Raw genomic sequence first — 13730 nt, 5'->3', positions numbered from 1 at the left:
GTCATTGTTGCAACACCCTCTTCTAATTCAGAAAACCATCACACAAGCACTTGCATCCAAAACACATGTAAGCAACTGACTGTTATTTGTTTCAGCTACTGTGCCAGGGTATTGTTAAATTGACAAAGTTGTCAATTAATGATAAAATGAATTCTCCTGATCAACCAGAGCATTGAGTGGCCAGTTATGCGTCACACACTAAGCTGGCACTGACACAGTCTGAATTTGACCAAAGCTGTGACGCAATCAACTGCCCCAGCAGGAAATGCCACTTCAGGCGCTTGAGAAAAACTTTTGGCTTCTAACACAGGCAGAGCCAGTAAGGTCCTAATGATGGGGGTGCAATCCTCTCTGGTTTAATGGTCCAGGACAGCCATCTTCATGTGTAACTGAGGGCTCACATACAGATGAAGTTTATTTATTCTCTTGTAATCCCTTGAAATTTAGCGTCCTGTTGTTATGACATTACATGGACACTCCCGAGTGATGTGCAGTAGTGGATAACATCAGTGTTGTCCAATAGTGAGACTAGGTGTTTCAATTTGTCCCCCGGTGAATTCAAGGTAAAGAAAAACTGATAAATACATTTGATTTGCAGTTTGATTTTAAGTTGTACAGTACTTCAGCAGAAAAAGCAAGGGAAAGGTCACCAGACCTATACCTGGCATACCAATTATTTTCCAACGGCCATCCCCCATGGGAAAGCATGGAACAGAGTTTGTCAGGGCCTTAACACCAACTTCCTTTAAAATATGAAAAGTTGAAATGTTCATCACTACATTGACCCAGACAAAAATCATGTCTGCTAGGCAGACTCTAATAGAATGGCATTTTACATTATTTACTCAGCACCTTTATTTAAGGTGATTTACACAGATTACATTTCATGTATTATCCACCTACATAGGTGGGGAATTTTTTGAACAACCTCAGACACATAGTTTGCCACAACAAGTCAAACCAATTATCAGTTTACCTCTGAATACAACATGCACACACAAGGGAGCCATACAATCTGTACAATGGGAACTCTTCAGTAGAGAGCAGCACTAACCTTGTGGCTTGGAACTTGAGATTACAATTTGTTTTTTTTAATTATGGATGTGATGTTTTAGCAATACAATACCACTTAATTTGATCCACTAAGTAAAAAGCTGCAGGTAGTATATACATTCAAATTCCAAACCAAAAGCACCATGAAACTGTAGTTCAGCTATGAGTGTCCTTAGGAAGCCAATATGTGGCATGATTCAAGATGCATACCCTAAAGATGTCGTAGACCTCATCATATTGGCCCTGAGCATAAAATGGATTTGGGAGTAGACGGTACCAAACTGCTTCTGATGGGCGAGGGGGAAGGCATGGAGCGGGATCACTGTCCTGGATAATATGTTGATATTCAAACAACTTTTGGACAGGCAACTTCTCATAGACCTGAAAAAGTTCAGAAATAGAAATATTTAAGTGGGAATGTGAGGATGGAGGGGGCATAATCAAAATGGTAGAGAGCCATAAGCTGCTTGGCAAAAAAGGACCAAATAATATCAAATCATTTCCAATGATTTTTAGTCATTTAAAAATGAATCAATTAAAAAACGTCTCACATGATGCAAATGTGCCCTCTGTGCAAACGCTCTCCATAGCTCATGGTTGAACATTGCTAGCATATCTTTACAAAGTACACAGAGGGCTTGTTAATGCTTTAAATATGTATGTAAACATGTTATAAATGGTAAGCTACTACTTTTTAGTATCAAGATGAGACAGTGTATACGAGGAAAAAAATGAGTGATAATGAGTATTTATTTATTTATTTATTTATTTATTTATTTATTTATGTGGCATGCCACTCAAGTAGCCCATCCCACATGGGATTACAAAACACTGTTACAAAGTTAAAAAAAATAGGTGAAAGAGAAAGTGAGGACAGGATAGTACCCTTGACCATATGAAAATACTGTCTCTGTCTCTGTTGCACAAGCTAAATCAACACTCCCACACAAGGTTAAAATCACAAAGTACACATTCCTTTCTGAAATGTATCCACCCATGGCGTGATTGGGTCGGGCTGCTCAGGGTCTCTGCTAACCTTCTGTGCACTCAGCTCCTTGTCTGGTCTCATCAGGAGGACGCTCTGGTCGATGGCCCTCAGGGAGCACAGTGACCCTGGCTTGGCCTGTACCTGCAGGAACGCCTTTTCCCCAGGGAGCTCCTGGGAGGAGGAGAACTGGAGGGACACCTGAAACAAAATAAAAACAGAGTAAGCAAGAAGGGACATTACACAAAACCATACAGTATACCTTGCTGGCCTTTCTGCCATGTTGTGCGGTTGTAGCTTCGGAGAGCACTTACTGAGTGAGACACAATACCATTTCCTGTGTTGCTTCCTCCTCTCACAGTAAAGGTAAACCAAATTGGTGAAAGATGGTAAGCAAAACAACCTGCTGATAGGTTACCACACTTTGAAAGGTTGCTCACTGTTGAGAAAGTAGGTTCCTGAGTGGCTCAGGCTGTAAAGAAGCTCAATCTGGGGCCTATAGTCTCAGGTTTAATCTGGCAGGTGTATGGTAGATCTAAGTTGTGCAGAGCCCTTGGCTTGCGGTTACATGAGTTTCCAGGTGCCCCCTCTACCGGTTAGAAACACACCTATCTGGACTGCAGGGTATAAAACTGGCTTGCAATTTGTGCCTTGCATGAGTGTATACACTTCAGCATTGATCTTAAGGGCACCAGATGCTTCAGATACCACTAGACAGTGAAAGGCACAATTGGTTATTCAAAATAAGGGCAAAAAAGGAAAAGATGGGAAATAAATCACTTAGTCTTGGCAGCCATATGGGTTACACACATCGCCCACCCACACTGTTCACTTTATTACACAGCCTCCTTGTCCCTTTCTCTCCCTAGAGTCTAAGTAAATAGTGAATGGTAAACACAGTAAGGTTGATCTCATGGTGTGGTTTATAAAAATGTGTGCTGTTCTGGGATATTCATGTTCTTTTATTTTAATTTATTTATTTTTCCTTTATTTTACCAGCTGAGTAGCACTGAGGTTTCCATCTCTTTTTCAAGAGTGTCCTGGGAGTTCTAACCATGGAATGCTTTCTGTGGACCTGTTAAAGAGTGTGATGGTTCTCACTGGAAATCAGGTGGAGTTTACCTTGTTCTTGAAGCACAACTGGATGGGAAAGTTGAAATTGTCAGCCACAACCTCTCCATTAGGCAGCACTGTGTACACCACCACCTGGGCATAAGGGGCCAGATCTTCAGTCTGCTGCAGGGAGAAAGACAACTCCCCTCTCTTAACTGGAACAAAAATGAAATGGGCTGTTTCTATCTGTAAGATGTTTGCCTCTGACTCAGTATTACACGTCATAACATGATATGGGGGCATAGTGGCCAAGTTCTTCTTTTAACGTCTTAGAAATATAATGCAGCTGAGAAGAGCAATCATTTCTCAAGAGTATGTCACCTTCTTCTGCATTCAGCGTCACTTTTGAATGCCCGTGCTGCACAATGCTCCCTTTGGACAACACCTGGGTGACAGGAGAGGGGTAAGCTGGAGTTAGCTGAACTGGAGGTGGGCAGTTGTGTAATGTCAATATCAAAACATCTTCTATCTGGAGGAGGTCTGCAAAGCTAAACCAATTAAACTCTTTCAGCCTGATGAACTCCTTCAAGTTCAGAAAGCAAAACTGTATATGTGAATCTGGCAGTGCAAATTAGGAGGGTAAATGAATGCCATAATTAGGCCTCACCAAAATTAAAAAGCCAGAGAAGAACTCACCAAGTAGAAAAAGTCTAGATTCTTCTTCTCCTTAAGCTCCTCCCCTCGGATGATGTAGCGTGCCAGGACCTGGCCGTCCTGATCACAAGGAAGCGGTTCTTTTGCATGCTGGATGCTCAGAAAGCTCATGCTTTTTGAAAAAAATAAAAAGACAAAATGGCTTGCAGAGCACATACTGCGTCCACCCTCTTTACAATGGGCCTGTATTCAATGAGGCAGAAAGAAAAAGAGGACATTTCAATTTCAACTTTATTTCTATTTCACATTTCATTCACATGTAAATCTAGTGCGCTTTACACAAAATGCAAACATGCATATATGCATATATAAAATAAAGTGAAAAAAACAAAGTGAAAAAATGCATAAAGTATATATAGATAAGCAAACACATTCTTGTATATACTGCACATATATATGAAATAAAAAGAAAAAAGTGAGAAAATACATAAGCCATACAGAGAAAAGGAAGCACACAAGTGAAAGCTCATGGAAAAAAATGAATAATTTGAGCCCACTCTTAAAAACAGCAAGAGTTGGAGACCATCTTAAGTAATCAGGAAGGCTGTTCCAGCATCTGGGCACATAATAGCAGAAAACAGCTTCAGCTGATCTAGATTTTGCCCTAGGGACTACTAAAAGAGCAGTGCCAGATGACCTCAGAGACCTGGTTGGTTCATAACCCACAAGCAGGTCAGAAATATACTGTGGAGCCAGGCCATTCAATGCTGTATAAACAAGGAATAAAATCTTAAAATCAATTATTTTGGATACAGGAAGCCAATGCAGCGATCTTAGCACAGATGTAAAGTGATAAATTTCCCTAGTATCCCGTCATAATTCTCACTGCAGCATTCTGGATGAGCTGGAGTCATCCTATAGTTTTCTGGGGAAGACTAGAGAAGAGGCCTTTGGAGTAGTACAACCTACTGGTAACAAAAGTTGCACCAGATTTTTTTGGGTGATAAAAAGTTGATCCTGTGACACTATTGATATAACTGTTAAAATTAAGGTTGGCATCCACAATGACACAAAGATTTCTGGCTTGATCCTTATACTTTAGAGACAAAGGATCAAAATGAACCTTTTTAGCTGTACTACCAAAAATAATCACCTCAGTTTTATCTTTGTTTAGTTGTAAAAAATTATGGGACATTCAATAATTTATATATCATTCATGTTATAGTTAAATAGGAGAGGGCCTAGGATTGAACCCTGCGGAAGTCCGCATGGAATATTGACTTTTTCAGAAACAGATGTCAATAGAAATAAAATAATTCCTGTCCTGTAGGTAGGTCCTGAACCAGTTGAGAACATGAACCAGTTGAGACCCACTTTTCTAAAATATTCAACAATATTAAGTGATCAACAGTGGCAAATGCAGCACTAAGATCAAGAAGTACAAGAATAGAAAGCTTATTTGAGTCTGTGTACATCCTAAGATTATTTATGATTTTAGCAAACTCCACACAAAAATGGCTAGGATTCAAACCAACCTCCATCTTGCACCTTGTGAGGCAACAGTGCTACCCACTGCACCATGCTGCGCCTTGTCAAATTAGCCATTTGTAATTAGTTTATTGCTGATATCTGAAGAATGTAGATAACTCTTTTTCAACAAAGGTTTAATAACAGCGTTTTTTGTGCACTTGGGAAAACACCAGACTGACGAGAGACAAACCACAATGGGCTGTCCCGTTATTGGAAAATAATGTAGGACAGGGTGGTGATGCGGCCAAAGCTAAACCAAGGTCGCTTAACCACCCCCGAAGTACATTATTTTTCAATAACGGGTCAGCCCGGAGGGGTTTATTCCACTTACACAACAGGTTACCAACAATGACTATATATGGTTACTTTAATATTTATTGATTTTTATCGACTTAATCACCTGAAATTGAAATATTCTTCCATGGCCATTTGGGCATATTATTTTACTGTTGTCAAGCAAAACTCTTGTTGGTAGTTCTATTTGGACCGTTGTTATTAAAAAACTGGTTGGTAGTTCTATTTGACCGTTGTGAAGCAAAAACCTCTCGTCATTATTTCTATGAAAACAATGATTCTATCGAGAAAAAATAGTTCCTTCTCAATTAGCACCAGTTTTGGTCAATTTTGTCACTACATTATTTAAGAAAACTGTATGAAATCTTAACTCAATCAAATTCATCTCCCTGGCACCCGTCTTTTTAAAATAGTTTGGTCGCACAGTGACATGGACATGGCGTCTTTCTAAGACTCTGAAACCGGATTTGAATGCCAGCTAGCTTCATGATCGGTTTGCCGTCACTTGTCTGGGTTTTAGGTCAGAATGGTTTCACAGCATGCTTATTATCCCAACTAGCTAGTTAGCTAACTATTGAATTGCATTCAAAACAGCGGTTACTACAACCGCAATCGTTCAAAGATATGGATGAAAATGTGTCCCATAGCCATGAGCTAAATATGGAACACCTATTCTATTGTCCAAATAAGGGACATTCCGTATTTGCGGAATGGTTGGCCTAAATGAAGCCAGTAACTAGAACCGTGATTCAACATTGCCATCCATTGCAAAATTGGACATTGAAAAGAGGAGGGGACGTAACAACAAGCGCATTTTGTGCTTTTGATGTTGTACAACTATACTTTTTTTTTCCAAGGAGCTTTTTACTTTCCAGAGATAACTTGGCCTTAAGAGGTGCAATCTCATCAATACAGTTTTTAGCTCAACAATTAAAATGTTACACAAGATCATTAACTGAATGTGTGGTGGGCACATTTGACTTAGGTATCATGTTCATAAAAATTTTAACAGTCCTTTCATCAATAAAAGAGAAAGAAATGATTTGATACTCTCATCAGACACCAGGAAATATATAACAACTTTGAAAACAAGTTAAAAGAGTTCATAATTATATGGCTGATTTATATGCAATTGGAGCCACGGGCCAAGATCAGGCTTAGTTCTTTAAGCTCGGTTCCTAGGGTGTATTCACAAAACATTTTATCTTACCACTAAGACTTCTCCTCAGGGGCACTAAAAGCTCCCAGCAAACAGCTTCTTAAAATCTATTCACAAAATTTTTAAGAACGCTTAAGCTAAGAGAAAGAGCAACCTTGTTGCTATGTATGATTTTGTGTCTCATGAATGAGCTTACTTATTATGCCCACAGTGATTGCTTGATAGGTGACAGTACAAAAAACACCTACAACAAGGCAGTACAAAAACTGTGCTTCCGTGGCTTCAGACCACTGTTCATGGAAAGTCAATGGGAAATATCACAGTCATTTTGTCCATTTGTGTTTTACAGTTTATGAATAGGAATTTATTTATGTCACTGTGTGGGCCCACTCACACAACCTTGTCTTCAGCCCTGAAATGTGTGAGGGTGACTGAGCTGGCATCAATCACACAGCAGGAAAAACATATAAGGCAAAAATAAAGGGAGGGGAAGGGGGTCTTACATGTAGGCGGACACTTGTATCCAACCAAGAGCTGGTATCTAGTGAAAAGTGGGCCACACCCTCATCGTCAGAAGTCAATGTCCAATTAGCAGCCCCGGGTCCATGGAGGAGGATGGTCTTGTTGGCAATAGAGGAGGGGGCACCTTTCACAATGATCTGAAAAGTATGACAAATGAATTTCAGCAAGTGCTTTACTGCAACAGCCATCAAACTGAAACAAACTCAAAAGCCCAGTAATGACACTTCTCTTGCACATGTGGGCATGTACCACTCATTGCTTTCCTGCCAGTAATTTCTACTGTGAAATCAGTAATGTGACTCTCAGAGTCGCATTGTGGATTCTACACAAATACAATTTATTCAGTGAATAGTTTAAACCTGTTACACTGCAAACATTGGAACCTTCCAGACATTCTCCATAAAGGCATGCCGAGTTAAAGCTGTAATTTCTTATCAGGTACAAAATATATTAATTGTTTACTTACAAAAGATTACTGCACTAAATGTACACCAATACACTGTCACAACAACATCATGACTATGAAAGCCAGTTTGTGCACACTTCTAGTAAAATAAGAAACTAAATTTTGTAGTCATCGTTCCATTATGCAAGCTGAATATTTTGCACCAATTCAATGCCATAAGCATTGACTAATTGAAAGTGGAACAAAGGAAAAATCATTAGTTTTTAATTTATAAGAGAAAACGTAGCTTATTATGGCATTGTTTGGTATCACCGCACCTCCGAAAATGAACCTTGGGAAAAAGAGGGTGGTTACCTTTCCGTCATAGTTTATTCCAGGCTTGAAAGTTGAAGGAGTGTCTTGAAAATCTATTTCAATTTCATCTGGGATGAACTTTGTACTGCCAGAGCCTTTCAAAACAACACCTAATAAAACCAGATGGTTATTGTCCAGTTGCTGTCTGACACCAAAATATCATTGCACAGAAAATCCTGAATTATTGCGCAAAAACTCAGCCCTTCACTGCCATTATTTTAAAATAATTTATTAAAAACACTGCCAATACATTTGTATGCAGGATGCAATTATTCTGCAATTTTATTAATAAGGAAAAGTTTACTTTTGGTTTTTAAAAAATATATATTATTACATTTTTGTCTAAAAAATCCTTCATCACATACAAATACCACCTGGGCCAATGAACAAAAACAAAAACAAACAAACAAACAAACAAAAACACAGAAGCTGAAATGTCAAAAAATCAAGGGAAGCAAATTCCTTCCTTGAAAGTATTTCTGTTCACTGCAAGTAACAACTCAAACAGAATGTACTTCTCATAGTTATTCCAGTACAGGTTTCATTTCCTTTTGTGAAATTGATTGATTGTTCATCCAGACAGTTGCTAGGGATTCATTTTGATGAAAGATGATTTTTCTCTGAGAGAATGCTTTTAGATCAAAATAAAAATGAATAGTAAAAGAAAAAATCACAAACATTCCCACCTGTTCCATCTTCCTCCATTTCACACTCCACAGTAAGGCTTTGATAAATTCTATCGGCAGATAAAATGCTTGTTGCATTGATGATGTTTGTTGCACATCCAGTCTTGTCAGTCTAGGTTAAACAATGGTAGGGGTCAGCAATATCCAAAGCATAATCGTAAGAGCCAGGTTAAAAGTTACTAGTTGGTTATCCATGCTAGTACTGGCTAAATAGGTAGCCACATGGCATGTAATCTGAACAAATGATAACTAGCTGTACTATGGATGATTTCAGTTGATATAATTATTTCCCCTCTTACTGAACAATAGCAACTGTTCTGGTCAATCAGGCATCTGCACGTTGTGTAGTCCTCCAAAAAAATAAAATAAATAAATAACTTTGTTACAGGATTGCTTCATTAAAGCTAATAGTTTGCATTTTAACATCATATTCATTGTTTCACTTCAAATTCAACAAAAAATAGTTTCACTGTCCGAATACTTATGGACTGCATTATATATGCACTGTTGCCTTAATGTACTTTTTTGTTTTCATTACTGTTTGGAATGTTTTATTGGAGCCAGTTAACAGCTTTGACAGGGGTTTTCACTCTGATATTGCACCATTTGAACCCCCGACCACCAGGTTGTTTGGTGAAATCAGTGGTGCTGCACCTCCATCACTGTTTCCTCACCCTCATAGTGTATTCCATGCAAACAGCACGGTCATAATGCGACCAGCGAGTCAGAATCTTGCGGCACACCTTTGCCTTCACTGAACCCAGGACAGGCTTCCCATAGGTGTACCTGGTCAAAAACACACAGCCATTGACTAAGATCACATTCCTACTGCAACAGATGAGAGAAAATTTCATCTTAGTCTAAGCAGATACAGCTTCTCTTACTTACTTCCCACAAATATTTACTGGTGTTTTTCTGTCAAATATGACAAGAGGGAGGTGGACTGTAACCTCAAACTTTGGCAGAACTAAAATCAAAAACAAACAAACATATGCCTCAGTGGTGTCCAAGTATTTCTGCATGTTTTGCATTTTACACAAAATTCTCATAAGAAGGACCATGGCCTTAAAGGCACAAGGTTTTTTGCTGAATCAGACACACAGATTCTGATAGTATCCTCATTACATCTGATTCAACATAAAACATCTCTGTGACAACATAAACACATCGTTACCATATTCAATGATTTCAAATGTCTGGGTGGTCTTAATGCCCCTCTTTGTCCAGGCTGAGATGGTGTAGATGCCTTGCTTGGCCTCAAGTGTTGTGGGGTGGGACAGGTCCAGAATTCCAGTGGTGATTGACTGGTTCAACCACTGGGCAATGCGATTTGAATTAGGGTCCTGTAAAAGAAGGACAGAGGTACAGTATTAAGGTACAGACTTTCAAGGAGAGATAGTGATGGATGAACAGTCAAACTAATTTATATATAATTTCCCATGTGGAGTGAGCAACCCATGCAAATTGTTCCTGTATTCAGGGTTCCATACCTGCAACTCAACAGTCTGGTACTGAAAAGGAAAACAGAAGAAAAGTCAGTCACAGCAGTCACAGACTGGACACAAATGCTTGCTTCTCTCTTTGTTTCACCTCTACAAAGGAGCTCATCCTTTCTGCCAGGTATGTCCCTTGTGGCATTCTCATACAATATGGTTAAATAGGCTTATAACACATTCATTTACGTTATCACAAATACAAGAAATTCTGAACTTACTGTTTACACATTAACATCAGTGTCTCCCTGTGTTTTCTGTTGACACACATAATGATCTCTTACCATTTCCTCATGAAGCAAGAAGCTGGAATCCAGAGAGACAATACGGAACTTGACTGCAGCAAAAAAAAAAAAAAAAGATCAATAAAAATAATAAAAGGTCAGCAGTTGGGAGTCAAAATACGAAAGTATATTGCTTGTCTCAAGCTCTCTACAAAGCAATCATACTGTATTTTGTGAATCATATAACTTGAAATCCTATCGTTATATTTTTTGTTTCGCATATGAATCATACTCCTGCAGAGAGGCATCAATTAACTCATTTGCTGGTGACCACTTGTATGGCTGCTAATGGCTGTTACATTCTCAATAGTCATTTATGAACTATGATCCAGGAAGTGGATGGTTGAAAATTACCGGTTTGCCCTGGTTTGTAGATGGGCTTGTCTGTCTGTATGATGGTGAGGGAGGAGCTTGGTTTGATCAGGATTTTGGTCTTTTTGCACAGAGATGTTTCTTCCCCCTTGATAGAGGCTTGAATGGTTGCCACGGTTTCAGTGTTAACAGGAGGAACCTGGAATTGACAGAGGAGGAATGTAATGAAAGGGTCATTCCCTAACCCATTTACCCCAGATTCCTGGACCACACTTTTCCTGCTTATATCCTGGCTATATATTTTCCCTGATTAATCTTTGAAGCACTCCAAATTTAGAATCAAGGGGCTATTGTTGTAAATGAACTTTAGCTATAAACATGAGTACAATGCATTGGGTGCTGCCCCAGAAGCTGTCAATGTTCTTTGTAGGTGTCCCCTTTAACTAAATAAAAAAGAACTCACTCACAGGTGAAATAACAGTGCTAAAAACAACAACCTTCGCGTTATTTTGATTCATTTACTTTTTGTAATGCCCTATATTGAAATGTGCAAGACCATGTTATCACTACAATATCCCCTGTCGGTTCAGAAAAGCACAGTTACCCATTCACTCTCCCACAAGAGCATGAAGTCAGTTCCAACTCTGTGTTGTTATTAAATCAGAGGAGTTTCTCTTACACAGTTCTAATGACTGAAATCCTCCCCTTAGGTGATACTCTGCCATGTATGTAGCATTCCAGAGGGGTGCATTCACAGTTGGAACTACCATAGTCAGGATTTATACTGTAGAGTTTGAAGTCTACAGTCAGCGAATCAAGGTGCACATTGTGTGGCGTGGATCGGGGCATGACCCCGCAGTGCCCCTCCCAGCCTTATATGCATCAGCTCAAACCTGCCACCAGGCCAGCTGTTCAGGACCCAGGACAGCGCCACTCTATGAAGCCCAGCCACAGGACCCTGGAGAGCGGCAACCTGGAAATTCCCCAACTCCCTCCTTTGCACTCAACGCACCTGAAATCAATGAGGCGACACAGCTGCCGCCACTCCAGGGAAATTGGCTGGGAGTTTAAAAGGAGGCCTTTGTTTCCCTTGAGGAGAGGAGTTTTTGGGCTGCAGCAGAGCTGTTAATACCTGTTTGTAACTTTTTCCTATCTTTCAGAATCCGGTGGAGATGCAGGATCACATCCCTCTTCCTGCTTTGAAGAGGGATCCCCTCAGCTGTCTCCCAGTCGTCGTTACCCCTAATTTCAGTTACTTTACTTTAATTTAATTTAGACAAGAAACTTTAGTTGTTGAGTATGGTTTTGTTTTTGTGCTTAATTTTTGTTAAATAAAAGGCCCTGTTGGGCTATTTTTCCCCAAACCTGCGGTCTGTGTATTTCTGTGCCGTCCGGCCTGCACTGTCATGCCCAGTGCGGTGCCACAATTGTAACCATGAGGTTAATTTCTATCGCGCTGACCAGAGTGCCTAGAGACAGGCATGTGGTGCTGTACTGCAATAATAGCATATGTTCTGCTACAGCCCTCAAGACCACACAAGAGAAACTTGAGATCCATATCTACACATTTATTTTAGAACTTTATATTCTGTGTGCATTCATTTTAGAACATTATATTCTGTAGGTTCTGGTATATTCTGTAGTTTTACATATCTCTTCTGCAGCTTACAAAAAAAGTTTAAACAAAGAGGTGGTAACCATAGAAATGAAAAATGTAAAATCAGCTAACCTGGAACTTCACACAGCGATGGAACTCTGCCGTGACTAATTCCTCCAAGAGAGTGGTGCTACTGGCACCTATTTCCAGGGTAAGCATAAAAGAGAGTGGTCCCTTCCGGAGGACAATGTGGGCACAGATTGTCTCTGTGCTCCCCCCTGTTGTTTGGGAGGTCACTGTCACAAGATACATTCTTTAAAGGAAAGAAAAATGGTAATGAAGATGGAGTTCATGGAATTACATATTTACCCATAAAAGAGACACATTTGAGAAGTCAAATCCTGAGCATTAGTGGAAGAAGAAAACACATTTTCTCTCAAAAAATAAAAAACTGCAGTAAAATATTTTGCTTTGGCTCCTCGTCTGATTTACACATATCTGATATATTGATCCAAATAATCTTACCTCTTCTGCAACACTTATGTATAACTTGGGTTTCAATCAAGAATAATGCTCTAATACATTACATTACATTACAGGCATTTAGCAGACGCTCTTATCCAGAGCGACTTACACAACTTTTACATAGCATTTTACATTGTATCCATTTATACAGCTGGATATATACTGAAGCAGTGCAGGTTAAGTACCTTGCTCAAGGGTACAACGGCAGTGTCCTTACCCGGGAATTGAAACTACGACCTTTCGGATATTAGCCCAGTTCCTTACTGACTGTGCTACACGCCGTCCTCTTAAACATAAACATAAAAGAAAGACAAATTCAATTCATACTCTGATTAACAGTGAACTTAATTAAGTGATAATGTAATATCCCTTAATTTAAGTTAATGAGAAATGTGCACCAGCAGAACCAGCCAAAAGAAACCACACTGCTACACTTACGGTTCATCTGGCTGTCTGGATTTTGCAGCATGCAGCAGCACACAGGCAATTAGCAGCAGCCCCAGCATACTGAGGGGAGAAGATCAGAAAAAATCAACCAATATGCGCACACTTAGTGTGTCTCATACGGGCCTCTCTGTCAGACAGGACATAGAGAAATAACTGTGAAAGAGCATGATTTATACCCAAAGGGAAATGGCTACCTCACCCACCTCATGACAGAGACACTCCCACACCCCTCCCCACCTGTTAGGTATTCGTACAGTTATTCCTGTGTACAGAGAATTTTATTTAACTTGCAGAGGTAAAAGACAGTGAAATTGTACTCACTTTTAAAAATACAAATTGAATCCAATTGATTTTATGTTTTTAAAGTAGAAATGTT

At 39.5% G+C, this 13730-nt stretch overlaps 1 protein-coding gene across 1 annotated transcript in view; it reads right to left on the bottom strand.

Moving 5' to 3' along the window:
- The window catches only part of LOC135262555 (alpha-2-macroglobulin-like), a 33254-nt gene extending 19743 nt beyond the window's left edge, over positions 1-13511 (bottom strand). The window contains exons 1-18 of the mRNA XM_064349568.1: positions 13346-13511; positions 13125-13193; positions 12515-12695; positions 10828-10984; positions 10474-10526; positions 10187-10207; positions 9871-10039; positions 9585-9663; positions 9371-9482; positions 8697-8808; positions 8011-8120; positions 7232-7387; positions 3788-3988; positions 3473-3536; positions 3161-3306; positions 2090-2239; positions 1264-1434; positions 609-743 (exon numbers count right to left, since the gene is read on the bottom strand). Of these exons, the coding sequence (XP_064205638.1) occupies positions 609-743; positions 1264-1434; positions 2090-2239; positions 3161-3306; positions 3473-3536; positions 3788-3988; positions 7232-7387; positions 8011-8120; positions 8697-8808; positions 9371-9482; positions 9585-9663; positions 9871-10039; positions 10187-10207; positions 10474-10526; positions 10828-10984; positions 12515-12695; positions 13125-13193; positions 13346-13413 (2154 nt within the window). The 5' untranslated portion in view covers positions 13414-13511. The remainder of the gene's footprint in view (positions 1-608; positions 744-1263; positions 1435-2089; positions 2240-3160; positions 3307-3472; positions 3537-3787; positions 3989-7231; positions 7388-8010; positions 8121-8696; positions 8809-9370; positions 9483-9584; positions 9664-9870; positions 10040-10186; positions 10208-10473; positions 10527-10827; positions 10985-12514; positions 12696-13124; positions 13194-13345) is intronic.
- Positions 13512-13730: the final 219 nt, after the last annotated feature.

Source organism: Anguilla rostrata, chromosome 9, assembly GCF_018555375.3.
Source record: "Anguilla rostrata isolate EN2019 chromosome 9, ASM1855537v3, whole genome shotgun sequence".
Taxonomy (NCBI): Eukaryota; Metazoa; Chordata; class Actinopteri; order Anguilliformes; family Anguillidae; genus Anguilla; species Anguilla rostrata.
The sequence above is the reverse complement of the archived record's forward strand: the minus strand, read 5'-3'. Positions and strand labels throughout refer to the sequence as shown.